At 37.3% G+C, this 15,904-nt stretch overlaps 1 protein-coding gene across 5 annotated transcripts; it reads left to right on the top strand.

Moving 5' to 3' along the window:
- The first annotated feature begins 1,693 nt into the window (after positions 1–1,693).
- LOC148176961 (protein Malvolio-like) lies at positions 1,694–15,493 on the top strand. 5 transcript variants are annotated; one of them, XR_015769727.1, is made up of 8 exons: positions 1,694–1,901; positions 1,954–2,109; positions 2,152–2,501; positions 2,557–2,801; positions 14,163–15,078; positions 15,141–15,172; positions 15,251–15,296; positions 15,347–15,493. XR_015769727.1 is itself a non-coding variant. In XM_088031621.1 (7 exons), the coding sequence occupies exons 1-6, from the start codon at positions 1,728–1,730 to the stop codon at positions 15,294–15,296; spliced, it is 1,887 nt and encodes a 628-aa protein (XP_087887747.1). In that variant the 5' UTR covers positions 1,694–1,727; the 3' UTR covers positions 15,347–15,493. The 5 variants fall into 5 exon arrangements, 4 of the variants coding, with proteins under 4 accessions (XP_087887747.1, XP_087887748.1, XP_087887746.1 ...); XM_088031621.1 differs by lacking the exon at positions 15,141–15,172; XM_088031622.1 differs by lacking the exon at positions 15,251–15,296.
- Positions 15,494–15,904: the final 411 nt, after the last annotated feature.

Raw genomic sequence — 15,904 nt, 5'->3', positions numbered from 1 at the left:
GCCACATTGTCAAATTGTTTTTTCTTATTATGACTTATAGCACATAAAAACTTACCAACGGTTCGAAAACTTTTTGTTTCAAGATTTTTAATCTTTGACAATTTAAAAAAAAACGTCTTAATTTTTGCCAATTTTTAGTTGCTTGAAATTTTGCACAGAAATTGACGTTTCTGGGTTGTAAAAATTTGTTTTTGACAGGTTTTGATTCTGACATGTACAAATTTAAGCGATAGGTAATATTCAGAACATTAGTTGATAACTTTTTTCTAAAACGAATTTTCGTTTCTAGATTATCTTTAACAATTTTTAAAAGGGGTCTCGATTTTTGTCAATGTTAAAGATTACTTAATATTTTGGACAGAAAATTGATGTTTCTAAGTTGTAAACATTTTTTTGACAGTTTTTATTCTTAACAGGTACAAAACTGAAAGACATTTATTTTAAAAACAAATTTTTATTTTAGATTTTCAATATTTGACAACTCGGCTTAACTTTTGACAATTAAGAAGGTTACCAAAAGTTTTTGGACAGAAAATTGATGGTTTTTTGAGTTTTGATAATTTTGCTAATTTTTATTTTAAAATTAAGTGTTAAATAAGTGATTTTGGTGTCAATAATGTCAAATTTATTTTTTATTATGACTATTTGAAAAGTCGTATAATTAAAACAAACTTGTCAGCACTTTTTCAAAAGTGATTTTTTGTTTCTAAATTCCCGATCTTTGACAATTTTTAAAAAGGCGTTTTGATTTTTGACAATTTTGAAGATTTTTTGAAATTAAAAAAAGGACAGTTTTTGATTCTGATCAAGTATAAAACATGTAAACATTTTTTTGACAGTTTTTATTCTTAACAGGTACAAAACTGAAAGAAATTTATTTTAAAAACAAATTTTTATTTTAGATTTTCAATTTTTGACAACTCGGCTTAACTTTTGACAATTAAGAAAGTTACCAAAAGTTTTTGGACAGAAAATTGATGGTTTTTTGAGTTTTGATAATTTTGCTAATTTTTATTTTAAAATTAAGTGATAAATAAGTGATTTTGGTGTCAATAATGTCAAATTTATTTTTTATTATGACTATTTGAAAAGTCGTATAATTAAAACAAACTTGTCAGCACTTCTTCAAAAGTGATTTTTTTTCTAAATTCCCGATCTTTGACAATTTTTAAAAAGGCGTTTTGATTTTTGACAATTTTGAAGATTTTTTGAAATTAAAAAAAAGGACAGTTTTTGATTCTGATCAAGTATAAAATTAAGCAATGCTAATTTTTCTCTAAATGTCAGTACTTTTCTAGTCATAACTCTTCTAAAAGTGGTAAAATTAGAACAAATTTGGCAGCATTTTTTCAAACATTAAAAACGAATTTTCGTTTTGAGATTCTCAATTTTCGAAAAGGCGTCTTGATTTTTGAGAATTTTCAAGAAAACTTGAAAATTTTGGACCAAAAATTAATATTTCTGAGTTGTGAAAATTTGTGTTTTTTTAGTTTTTGATTTTGACAATGACAAAGTTAAATTTAGCTTGTTTTCCTGTCTGAATGTCAAAGTCATTAGTCTAAAGTAAACAAATAGAACAAATTTGGCAGCATTTCCTCGAAAAAATTAAAAATATTTATTCCAGACATTCTTGAAATTTTGGAAACACTTCATCCCCCACCACCCCACCAAAAATAAAATTCCATCCAATCACACGTTTCATTTTCCGTTCTGTCAAATTCGAACCAATGACAGTTCGAAGTAAAACCTATCTCGTAAAATGTAAAGGTTATCGTGTTTGTCATAATTATCTTATTTCTGGGAAATTCCTTTCAAACAGTAGTAAAAATGATTCAGTGATTATCTTAAACGTGCACGATAAGTCGCTTAGTTTCTCCTCGCATGTCAACGTGACAGGTGAGGTTAGAAACAACTGCGAATCAGCATCTTTGAACAAAGGGGGCTATTTTCCAGATGTCATCCGATCCACAAGCGCAGGGCGACGCCCCGTCGCCTGAAGCATCCGGAGATGCCGCCCCCAACGCCTCCACCGCCACTGAAACCACCGGTTTGGCCCCAAGCTCGACTTACTTCGCCGACGAGAAAATCCACATCCCCGAGATAGAAACTGTGAGTTTCGAAGAGAATTCGGGTTCGTGATTTCTGTTTTAGTCAGGGTTTAGTTTCAGGAAATTATGGGCTTTCACTGGACCAGGATTTTTAATGTCAATAGCTTATTTGGATCCTGGGAATATCGAGAGTGATCTTCAGAGTGGGACTGTGGCACAGTACAAATTATTATGGGTTTTATTAAGTGCGACGATGTTGGGGCTGCTGATGCAGAGGCTCTCCGCGCGGTTAGGCGTCGTAACGGGGCTGCATTTGGCCGAGATGTGTTATCGTCAGTATAGGAAAATTCCAAGATTGGTCTTGTGGATTATGATAGAGATCGCTATTATTGGCTCGGATATGCAAGAGGTCATCGGCACGGCGATCGCCATTTATTTACTATCAAATAAAGCGTGAGTAGGATTTCCAGGGTGTACAAGTTCAAAAAAAATTCAATTTTTTTTACAGAATCCCGCTGTGGGGTGGAGTCCTAATAACAATCGTCGACACCTTCACCTTTCTGTTCCTCGACAAATACGGCCTCCGCAAATTGGAGCTGTTTTTCGGCCTCCTAATCACAGTTATGGGGGTAACATTTGGATTTGAGTACATAACTTCAAAGCCCGACCAGTTGAAAGTAATTGAAGGAATGTTTGTGCCTTGGTGCGAAGGGTGTGACTCGGGGGCTCTCCTACAAGCAGTCGGAATAGTAGGTACGTCATATTCTTTCGTTCCTTTGTTATAGTGACGGCCAAGACGCTGTTTCTTCAAAAATGTGGTAAAAGTTTGACTTTCAAACATGAACGAAGTAGCCTTAACAATGAAATTAATAAAACAAATGAAAAAATTGACTTTTGGAAAAAGTCCCAGGGCTCCTTAGTGTATTTTGAAATTTACTTTCTTTTAATTTTTTAATGTATTGCCACCTCCTTTAATTAATTAACTACTTAGTATTCAGCAGTTCCACACGAACTGAACCTGACACATTAAAAACTAAAACAACTTGCAGAAACATAATTTTGTGAAAAATCGAATATATCAATCTTAAATTAACCAAAACCATGAATGGTTGATTTGTTTGCTTCTTGATACTTTAAATAACTACCTTCTTTTAACTACACTTTCGTTCATCTATTTTATTTAAATGTTTCGCTTAACTTCACTTATTTTTTTTCACTCAAAATATAAATTCCAAGAATTTAAAATTAGTGGACAAATCAGTTTGAACTATTTACCTAACACATCAGATACTGAATACATAAAAAAGTAATTTCATAATTTGTTTTTGAATTAAAACTTTGTTAAGAAAATTTGTCACACCCGTGACAATATTTTAACAAAAGTTGGCAAAACTGGTTGAAATCTGTGGAGTTAAAAATTGATAATTTGTATACAAAGTAACAAATTGATAATACAGTTTTTGCACTAATTAAAGTTAAAAGAGATATTAGAGAAATACTGAAAATAAATGTCACGGGTGTGACAATTGTTAGATCGGACTTTCCAAATTTTGATGATTTAAGGCTTAAACATGTACACACAGTTGGTTTTAACAACTCCTATTAAAATGCTCACATGTTAAAAAAACTCTGGATGGTATGGGAGGCACAAATAAACGTATCGTTCACAGAAAGGTAATTAACAATTCTGCTAAGGATTTCTTTTTGAAAACAAAAAATCAATTAATAATATAAATATTTTGTATACTGGTGAATTCAAAGTCAAAATATCTGAATCAACTAAGTAAAAATATTCAAGCAATCAAACCAAATATCCAACAATATCTCATATTATGTCCAAATAAACAAGTTAGTTTAGGGTGAATGTAGGTATGTCTAGCGGATATAAGTACACTCGACCAATTTGTGAAACCGAAACTGGGGGCTGTGGGCGCCTTCGCCTGTGTAAAATATAACTTACTTTGTTCAAAATGTTACAAGCATTAATAAAATTAGTCTTTCTGCTACATTATTTTCATTTTTTAGCAACGTTTATTTAACAAGTTTTGCCTTGTCACGCCCGTTACAAATGTATGTCACACCCGTTAGTTTTCTAAAATATACAGTGCACAATTGAATTGGTTATTTTAATTGCAAAGAGGCTTAAAATGTGTGCCTATAGTTCATATATTTGTGTACTAAAGGAGAAGAAATCTGACTTTTGTGATTCGCAGAAATATAGAAAAATGTTATTAAAAACAATAAATTTAATTTGTACACGTCACACCCGTGACACCACAAATTAATTTGCTGCTCTATGATCTGCAATCGTAACTTAACAAATTTTATTTAGATAATTTGCAGCACTTTAACCTACCTGATAACAGTGTACTTCTGCTTGAAAAAGCTCTTAGTCGTAAATAAATTAAAAAAATGTTGTTATTTTGTCACACCCGTGACATATGGAATTGCTGTATTAGTAGTTCTGATAAAGTTTTGTTAGTAGTTCAATAGATTCGTTTTGAGTTTGTTCCACAAAGGCAAAAAGGATCTCACCTATTTTTACATTTTTTACATTTTTTCGCGGGCTCGTTCATATAGTCACGACTAAAAGTAACTGGAACAAGTTTTGAACGCTGTTTTCTCAAAAATTTAATTGTGTAAATCTGGATTTTGAACATGAACGAAGTAGGCGTAATGCTCGGTAGGTTAATAACAATGACAATAATAAAACAAATTAAACATCTGACAATGTTTTCTTCTGGAAGTTGAAATTACGCGTCTTATGGTGGGTTTACGCAATAATTTAATTGAAATTAATTTAATCTTGCAACTAATTTGACGATTACTGACATTTGATTGGAGGACAAACGGTCAGATGTCACTTTAACGTGATGTTAAATACTTAATCGAAATAAACGATTCAATGTAGCTTCTGTAAATCGGCTTTTATACTCCTGTTAATTTTCTTTTGCTGATGAATACTGTCACGTTGGCCGAAAAATCAAAAGTCTCGCTTGTAACAATAACAATTTTATTGTGCACTATGAACACTCTCGTACTTCACAATTACAACACTTTTCAGGATTTCCAAATACTAGACTATCTACAATCCTATCACTACTCCCCTATATACAGATATTCCCCTACCACTAGCCTAATGCTGGAGCGCTGCGAGAATATTCGGGAGTTCCGCGTATGAATAAGAATTATTCCACGAATCGCTCGCTCTAGAGCAGAGCGGAACGTTCCAGCGCTGGCGCTCGAAGCTTCCAGAATCTTCTCGTAACACTGCCCCCCTCTTAGTTCTGATCGTCCCGATCAGACCAAACACCTGATTCTCCGTGATATTTACAAAGTCTATTTAGATGAACCACTTTCATCTTTGAACGGGCGCTGCGTTGGATCCGATACACCACGTCGTTGATCCGCTTGATCACCTTATACGGTCCCTCCCATGTAGGTGTCAACTTCGGAGATAGGCCCTTCTTTCGTCGAGGGTTGAATAACCACACCAAGTCTCCTTCGTTGAATCCTTCATGATTAGCCGTCACATTATATCGGGACCGCATTCTGTCACTAGCCATTTTGATCCTCTGCCTCACAAGGTGGTGTGTATCCAGTAGGGTCTCCCTCAGGTTGTCGACGAATTCCGGTACTTCCCTTCGCTCCGCCCCAGGCGAACCAAGCAGAAGATCACAAGGGAGACGCAGCTCTCTTCCAAACACAATCTTCGCTGGTGTTTCTCCCGTGGTTTCATGAATGGCAGCTCTGTAGGCCATCATAAACAAGGGCAGTCGACGATCCCAATCCCTCTGGTGCTCTTCCACTACCTTGGACAGATGTTCCTCCATCGTCTGATTGAATCTCTCGACCATGCCGTCGGATTGCGGGTGCAAGGGTGTGGTTCGAGTCTTCCTAATTCCCAGCAGCTTACACATCTCTTGAAAAACGCCAGACTCAAAATTCCTTCCTTGATCGGAATGCATTTCGAGTGGAACTCCAAACCTGCTGAAGAAATTATCCACTAGGACTCGAGCTACTGTAGTGGCTTCTTGGTTGGGAAGGGCATACGCTTCCGGCCATTTACTGAAATAATCCTGCACAACCAAGATGTACTTGTTGCCGTCATCAGTTTTTGGAAATGGCCCGGCCACATCTAGAGCGATTCTCTCGAACGGGGCTCCCACGTTGTATTGTTTCATGCCTCCTTTAGTTCGCGTTCGAGGTCCCTTGCTCGCCCCACAAACTGAACATCTCCTACACCATCGTTCGACATCTTCCCGGCAGCCAACCCAGTAATACCGCTGCCTAATCTTACTTAAGGTTTTGTTCACTCCGAAGTGAGCGCCTGATGTTCCGTCATGGACCTCCTTGAGTACTTGGGGAACTCTATTCTTGGGCACTAGTAACTGGGAGGTTACTTTCTTCCCGTCTGCGCTTTCCCAAGCCCTTTTCAGTACCCCATTTTCTACTCGCAGTGAGTCCCACTGCGCCCACATCGCCTTCAACCCTGGACTCTTTTCCGAGACATCTTCCCAACGCGGCCTTCCATTATCCGCTTCCTTCCACTCCAGCAGTGGCCCAATTTCCTGGTCCGCCTGTTGATCCTTCCGAAGATTCTCCGTAGTCCAGTCATCATCACAACCGATAACCATCCTGTTTATCGGCAATGGCCCTTCAATCTTCGCGCACTGCTTGCAATCCTTGCAAGGTCTTCTAGAGAGAGCGTCAGCGTTATTGTGTTGCTTTCCTGGTCGATGTTTGATTTTGAAGTGGTATTGCTGCAGCCGCTCAATCCACCTAGCCACTTGTCCTTCGGCGTCTTTCATCTGTAGTAACCACGTGAGGGCAGCATGATCAGTCCTTATCAAGAACTCGTGGCCAAACAAGTATTTGTGGAAATGCTCTACGGATTTTACAACGGCCAGCAATTCCTTTCTTGTAGCGCAGTAATTTCTCTCTTGCTTGCTCAACACTTTGCTGTAATACTCGATCACTCTCTCTTCTCCATCCTGCACCTGCGATAACACCGCTCCAATGCCGATGTTACTGGCATCTGTGTCCAAGACGAACTTTCCATGAGTCCTGGGGTAGCTCAAAATCGGGCTAGTGCACAAAGCTAACTTCAGCCGCTTGAAACTGCTTTCGCAGTCTGATGTCCAGTTGAATGATGCCTTTGCTTCCGTTAGTTTGTGCAGAGGTGCAGCAATGTTGGCGAAACCTTCTACAAACCGCCGATAATACGTGCAAAGTCCAATAAAACTTCTCACATCGTGCTTGTCCTTGGGTCTGGGCCATTCCTTAATCGCCTGAATCTTATCTTCGCAGGTCTTGATTCCTTCAGATGACACCGTATGCCCCAGAAACTCCACTTTCTTCCGAAATAGATGGCACTTTTTCGGATTAAGTTTTAAATTGGCACCCCTAAACCGGTCTACCACTTCTTGAAGGTTCTTCAGGTGTTCATCGAAGTTTTTACCCATGACCATAACGTCGTCTAAATAAACCAGACAAGTTGTCCACGTCAATCCTCGCAACACACATTCCATTAGTCTTTCGAATGTAGCGGGTGCGTTGCAAAGCCCAAAAGGCATAACCGTAAAGTGGTACAGGCCACTTCCCGTGGAGAACGCTGTCTTTTCCTTGTCTTCGGGATGAAGTCCCACTTGCCAATATCCACTCTTCAGGTCTAAGGTTGAGAACCACGTCGACCCTGACAGAGTTGTGAGAGTGTCGTCAATCCGGGGTAATGGAAAACTGTCTTTCTTGGTAACATCGTTGAGTTTTCGGTAATCCACACAGAATCTTGTACTACCGTCTTTTTTCTTCTAAATTCGTAATCAATTTTTGTTGTGTGTCCATTTTCGCCATCATCGAAGCCATCAATTCTTGCAGCGCCTCCATTTCTGCGGCTTGCTGTCTGGTTTGAACAGGCATAAAAATTGTCCACAATCAAGTAACAATGTCACAGTCCGGTAATGTCACGAATTTTCCGATCGAAAATTCCAGAATTTTCTCGATCACAATGCTGGACGGGATCCCACTTTCTGACACCAGTTGTCACGTTGGCCGAAAAATCAAAAGTCTCGCTTGTAACAATAACAATTTTATTGTGCACTATGAACACTCTCGTACTTCACAATTACAACACTTTTCAGGATTTCCAAATACTAGACTATCTACAATCCTATCACTACTCCCCTATATACAGATATTCCCCTACCACTAGCCTAATGCTGGAGCGCTGCGAGAATATTCGGGAGTTCCGCGTATGAATAAGAATTATTCCACGAATCGCTCGCTCTAGAGCAGAGCGGAACGTTCCAGCGCTGGCGCTCGAAGCTTCCAGAATCTTCTCGTAACAATACAATTTTATTAAATTGTATAAAGTCCGTTTTTTTATTAAAAAACCACCAACACCGCACTCTCCCACCACTTTACAACCGGCAACGTCGTCGATGGTGACTTTTTGGTGATAAAATCAAATAGGTTAGCTGCCTAATTGACAATTTGATTACACAAAACGGCCTTTCAGGCTGTGTCGAGTCTTTTCACTATTAAATCTTTTGATTTGCAATCCAACAGGCTGCAAAAGAAACTTTTTTTGCCTAATTTTCAGAAATGTCAAAAATTTGACAATTGTTTTCTCACCAAAAATCTCCCTAGGCAACGTTGCCGGTTGTAATGCAGGGGAAGATTGCGGTGTTGGTGTTTTTTTTTTTTTAAAAAAAACGGACTTTACTTTTAAGTTTTAGTAGTTCTTATATCGCCCTATTGATAGTTCAACCATCACCAAAAATGCACCAGCTACTTTTGGCCGTCAGTGTACATTTGTTCATGTCTTGTGTTCGTGCATTCCCTTGCTCCTTCGTTCGTTTGTTCATTCGCCCGTTCGTTCGTTCGTACAGTGAAGACCAAAAGTAACTGGAAGAAGTCTAACGCTATTTTCTCAAAAATTTTGTTGTGTACACTTCCGCTCAAAAGTATTTGCCCACCAACATTTGTTTTAAGGAGCTCCAAAATAATTCTTCCACTTTTGTTTGGCGTTTTTTGTTTTCATATTTATATATTTCATTGATTCTAACAGGATTTTTTTTTTGATGCTTTAGAAAATATCAATTTTTTTATTTTTTTAATGTACTTTTAGAAATTTTGAAAAAGTCATCGTTTCACATATTTTCACAATACATCAGCCTACAAATGCAAATACTAAAGTGTTGATTGACATTTATCGTTTTTTTTTTTTTTAATATCGTGGAGGTCTTTGACAACAAAACTTCTTTAATTTGTGGTTGCGAAAGTTTATTGTTCTTAAAAAATTAGTGACAGAATTGGTGAAGAAAAAGTTAAGTTAGGTATGGAAACGCGTGCAATGATTATTAATTATTAATAATATTTTTAGGTGGGCAAATACTTTTGAGCGGTAGTGTACATCTGGGTTTTAAACATGAAAGAAGTAGGCAAAATGATTATTACGGTAGGCTTTACAATGACATGGATAAAACAAATGAAAAAATTGATAAAGCTTTCTTTTAGAAGCTGAAATGACGTGTAGTTTGAATATTTATTTTTGAATGTATCGCTACATCCTTTAATTAATTAATTACTCAGTATAAATAGTTCTGATGACATCCTGTTAGCACTTCAATAGATTCATTTTAATTCGCTCCACAAGTTCCACAAAGGCAATAAAGGCACTTTTGGCAGTCGGTGTACATTCTTTTGCGCGCTCGTTCGTACAGTGACGACCAAAAGTAATTGGTACGAGTCTTGACGCTGTTCTCTCAAAATTTTAGTTTCCGTAAATCACGTTTAATAAATTGTGTACTTATTAAGTTTTGTAGTTCTGATGACGCTCTATTAGTCGTTCAAAAGATTTTAACCCGTTCTACAATCACAAAAATGTACCAGTTACTTTTGGTCGACAGTGTACTTTCATACGTAGCCACGACCAAAAGTAATTGGAACAAGTCTTGGACGCTGTTCTCTCAAAAATTTAGTTGTGTTCACCTGAATTTTGAACAGGAACGAAGTAGGCATAATGATTATTATGATTGGCTTAAGAATGTCATTATTAAAACATATACTTCATATCAATTGATAGTGAGGTCCAAATGTCAAACTTGGCCCGTAGTTTGGGACTATCCCAAAAAATTGTGTGGAGGAATGTACTTCATAGGGACATTTTTATACACCAAAAGTTGACGACCTTGTCTGACAGCACTTTGACAGAAACGTCATCATTTGTAAACATTAATTGGCTCCCGTATTTACGGAAATTTGAAGTTATTTCAAAATTGGAATGGCTTTTGAATGGTTTTCAAAGAAGTGGATTCTTTTTCTAGTTGTTGACAATGAAATTATAAAGTTTGCGTGGCCCGCAGTCGTATGACTGAAATATTTAAGTTGTTAACTTATTAGAAGAACTGGTTAGAAGTGAAACACATGGAGAATTTAGCAAAGCTTTTAATGTTTACATAGTCAACTATAAAGTGTTCAATTCGTATTTAGGTAAATTCTAACTACCTCAACCATCGAGGATTTTGAATTGCTGAATTTGAATACGTCTATACCTCACATATCAAAGATTTCATGTTGTTTTAGTGTAGGAAATAAAACGTCTTTTTCCAAATTATGACCAATTGTCATGGGATTCACTCTGAGGTGCGGCTGTCAGCACAAAACTCCCATTGCAAAGAAGTTTAACAAAGTTGTGTCCCTTTAATGGTGCATTTTTAAGATTTGTAGCAATTAGACGGTTCCAAAAGTGTTTTCCTTTACAAAAGTGATCACTTTTTTTAACGATGTCGTATGTGTATACCAAACAAACTTTGCAATAACCAAACCATCAAATAGAAAGAAATTGAATGTGGCCTGAAATACACCTAACATTAGGTCTACCTTTTTAAATGGTGAAACTTACAGAACAGTGAAGTTTATGGTGGCCAGACAATATTCCTTTGTAACAATTGAACTATGGTCTATAGTTTATGCTCTAAAATTTTAAACAAAATAATGACTCTCATGTGAAATCTTAAATGTCAACTTACACATTGGTACAGAGCAAATGAAGACCGAAATTGCTTTTTTTAACGTTGGCGCAAGCATTTTCATCCGGTTACAATCCACTTTTTGAAAACCAGAAAATGTCAACAATTAAAACTTTGACTGCGTCATCCCCCTCTACTTCATTACTTTGCAAGTAATACCAACTTTTCCAAAATTTCCTAGCATCGCACAATACACTGCTCATTGTGTATACACTCTTTAACACTAAAATGGGGGCCACACTATCAATTGGTATGAAATATACAGCGAAGCCCAAAATAAAGTGGGACAGCTCTTGAACGACATTGTCATCCAGGCCAAAAATTAAACTGTTGATCTATTATAGTCGGAATTTTATAACTTTGGTTTAACCCCGCCCACATGAACAAATGACGATTTGAATTTGTCGAATCAAGAAATGGCTAGCCTCCTTTACTCAACATAATCAAAAATTTGACGGCTCAAGTGTCACACATGTCAAGAAGATTTGCGGTTTTGCCAGAATTCAATTAATCGTGAAAGTTTCGTCGTAGAAATGTCTACACATCTTCTAATGTGTAGACATTTCTACCCCGACTTTTAGCAAATATCGACGAACTATCAAAATTTTGCAGAGTGAATCAGACTTCCAGCTAAAATTCAATTGGCCCAAAAGGTAGGCGGAAACCAAAGTTACAAAATTCTGACTATAGTACAAGGTGCTTATAATTGTTTCTAGCATCAAGGGTGGCTAGGAAATCTCAAAGAAATTTGCCGCTCATTATAAATGTGGGTTTAGATTTTTCAACTGACATTTGTAGTTAACCTCAATCATAGAGCAAAGTTAGTTTTGAGAAGAAAACTGTTCTAGTTGGGATTTCAAACCTGAAAATCAAAAATTTGGACACAAAACCGTAACTGAAACGTCATTGAAATAAGTAACATTATACAACGTGTTTATAAATGTTTCTAGCATCAAGGGTGGCTATGAAATGTCAAAGAAATTTGCCGCTCATTACAAATGTGGGTTTCGATTTGTCAACTGACATTTGCAGTTAACCTCAAACATGAAGCAAAGTAAGTTTTGAGAAATAAACTGTTCCAGTTGTAGTTTAAAACCTGAAAATCGAAAACTTGGGCATAAAACCGTAACTAAAACGTCACTGAAGTAAGTAACATTATAAATAATTTTCCTGATAGTTATAGTCACTATGAAAACAAAGCGGCAAAATAATGTACGACATGAATTCCAAAGCCACGCTTGATGCTAGAAACATTTATAAACACCTTGTAAATAATTTTCAACATAGTTATATTCACTATGAAAACAAAGCGGCAAAGTAGTGCACGACAGGAATTCCAGAGCTACCCTTGATGCTAGAAACATTTATAAACACCTTGTATAACTACAATAGGACGTTTTTATGACTACCAATACAGTCGGACTTCGCTGTTCGCGAATTTGCCCTTTGCTGATTTGATTTTATGCGGTGCACTGTTGTATTCCCTTTTTTCGCCGTTCGCGAGTTGATTTCCGTTCGCGGACAGAATTGCTAATGTCAAGTGTTTAATATTCCACACGATATCGACAAGTTATTAAAGCAGAGAGGTATTTTTCACCTTATAGGTACGTTTTGTCTAAACTAAAACGAAAGCCACATTAGATATCGTTTTTACCATGATGTTGTACTTGCCCATCGCGGTTTTTGCGGTTTGCGGATTTCTTGTGGAACCTAACCCACCAATTTTTATCAAGATTCAACGGCTGAATGCAAGAAAACAGCTGAAATATGCACGAAATCATCAAAATTCTTAGAGAAATCCGCTTATTTTGATGCTAAACGACGATTTCTGGCTTGGATTTGCAAAGAAGAGCTCGAAATCTACAAAAGCACCAATTTTTATCAAGATTCAACGGCTGAATTGAAAGAAAACAGCAGAAATCTGCACGAATTCATCAAAATTCAAGAGAAATCCACTTATTTCGATGCTAAACGACGATTTCTCGCTGATTCTCGCCGTTTTCTGGCTTGGATTCGCAAAGAAGAGCTCGAAATCTACAAAAGTACCCGGCTAAATTGAAAGAAAACAGCAGAAATCTGCACGAATTCATCAAAATTCTAGAGAAATCCGCTTATTTCGATGCTAAATGACGATTTCTCGCTGATTCTCGCCGTTTTCTGGCTTGAACTCGCAAAGAAAAGTTCGAAATCTACAAAAGCACCATATTTTATCAAGATTCAACGGCTGAATTGCAAGAAAACAGCAGAAATCTGCACGAAATCATCAAAAGGCGAGGTCTGACTCTACTAGATAACTAGGCACTTAATTCAGTGAAACTTGTATAAAACGGAATCGCAAGTGACCGTCCAATGTTTCCGTTTTAGGCAGTCTTCTTTTTTATGCAATTTTTTTTAATTCTAACATCAGATACCAATTACATATTTGTCGGCTTTTTTTCTTAAACTGATTTTTATGTTACAACAGATGATAAACTTGCGTTGTTAACACTAATTAAATTATTTTATTACATTCTTGAACTCGGTTTAACCTTTTTAATTTTTTTAAAGTCGATGTGATTTTTCTCCATCCGTGCATTGTTCCTGAATTCTCAGTTTATAAATTTTTATACAGATGCAAAATTCTTGGTAGCCATAATAAAATTATTAATCTACAAGGTTTATTTTATTACTGTCATTGTTAAACCTACAATAATTATCATTATGCCTACTTTGAAAGCCTGTTTTACACAGCTTAATTTTTGAAAAAATCAGATCTAAGACTTGTACCACTTCATTTTGGCCGCCACTGTATCAAACATGTGAAATAATGCTTTATTTTGGAAATTGAAATTGCTTGTCTCACAGTTCCAATCTGACAATTTTTTTCTTTTAGTGATGATTTAATTAATTGTCTACTTATTAGGATTAGTATTAATTAATTGACTACTCAATAATTAGTATGTAGTTCTGATGACGCCCTATTTGTGCACAGTGGATTACTTTTTAACCCGTTCCACAATGACAAAAAGTGTACCATTTACTTTTGGTCGGAAGTGTACATTCATTCGTGCGTTGGTTCGCTCACTCACTCTCTCTGCTCCAGGTGCTGTGATAATGCCCCACAACCTGTACCTCCATTCCGCCCTCGTCAAATCCCGCGACATCGACCGAACGAAACCAGCGAAAGTCCGTGACGCAAATTTATACTTCTTCGTGGAAGCCGCCATCGCCCTCTTCGTCAGTTTCATCATCAACGTCTTCGTGGTGGCTGTTTTCGCCCACGGGCTTTTCCACAAAACCAACAGAGAGGTGCACGATCTCTGTGTGCACTACCCCTCCATCAACGCGTCGATTTTCCCCCAAAACGACGACTACGTGGAGGCGGACCTCTTTAAGGGTGGAGTTTTCCTGGGGTGCACGTATGGGCTCCTCGCTATGTACATCTGGGCAGTGGGGATCTTAGCCGCCGGCCAGAGTTCCACCATGACTGGAACGTACGCTGGGCAGTTTACCATGGAGGGGTTCTTGAATCTCCAATGGGCGAGGTGGAAGCGAGTTTTGTTCACCAGGACCATCGCCATAGTGCCGACGTTTTGTCTTGCCTTCTTCAGCCATATCGAGGATTTGACGGGGATGAACGACGTGCTGAACGCGATTATGAGCCTCCAGTTGCCGTTCGCCACCATCCCGACCATCGCGTTCACCAGCAACCCGCAGATAATGGGCGAGTTCGTCAACGGGTGGTTCAACAAAGTGGCCTCGATTCTTCTCAGCGTGGTGGTCATCGCCATCAACACCTACTTCGTCATCGAGACGATGAACTCGCTCCATCTTCATTGGTTCGCCCTCTGCTTCGTCGTTATCATCGGCGTGTGCTACCTCATCTTCTGCGCATACCTGGTGGTCCACATGGCCATCTCCATGGGCAACACCGAACTCCTCCGGTACCGTCTAGTCAGGAAGTACATCATGGCGCCCTCAGATGCTCAATTGTCCGTCAACCCCGTCAGCTACTCTAGGTAACACTTGTTTGCGACTGTCTTTTGTTAGGGGCGGAGCTTTAGTTCTGTCATTTTTGCAGAGAACGCTTGATTGAGTCTACTTAATGGACATGTATGTATGCGTCTTTTATGTTGTGTTTTGTGCTAACTCTGTTCTTTTCTTTTTACTAATTTTTCTTCATATTAACAGCTTAAAAAAAGTAGATAAAGAGCTAACGATAGGTGAGAAATTTTGAGTGAGTATTGAGTGGTGTGAAGAGTAGGCGGTGATCTTCGTTTGTTTTAGCACTGGCTCGGAGTGGACGTTGGAGAGCAACTTGACGGAAGACGCACGATTTTAATGCCAAAATTAGTAAAGAAAGTAGTTTTGATAATTAAAGAGTGATATTTTAAGATTGACGCTTGTATTGTTGAATATATTTTATTTACAGTTGCCTGGGGTTTTCACTATACAGGGTGTTCGAAATGCTGTGTGTATACTTAAATTCACAATTTATTTTATATATCATACAAGACCATATATTACACAATATGTGTAAATTTTATGCTCAGCATTGTAAAAATTGGGTAAATTACAAAAAATCAACAGTACCATTTTTACAATGCTCATTATTAACATGATTAAGATTTGTATTTACGAAAATGACTTTTCCAGAACATACCCAAAATTCTATACAAAAATAATAAATACAATTGTAACAATCATCTCCATCACTTTACGTTTTAAAAAACACAGCAGAAGTAGTAAGATTATCATCCTATTATATAATAATAAAATAAATTAGTCGGTATGTTTTGTAAAAATCTACAGATTAATTACAAATACATAAACAAAAAAAAAAAG

Source organism: Gnatocerus cornutus, chromosome 3 (assembly GCF_029298725.1).
Source record: "Gnatocerus cornutus isolate USDA-ARS CGAHR chromosome 3, icGnaCorn1.1, whole genome shotgun sequence".
Lineage (NCBI taxonomy): Eukaryota > Metazoa > Arthropoda > Insecta > Coleoptera > Tenebrionidae > Gnatocerus > Gnatocerus cornutus.
This window is presented reverse-complemented; position numbering and strand designations above follow the sequence as displayed.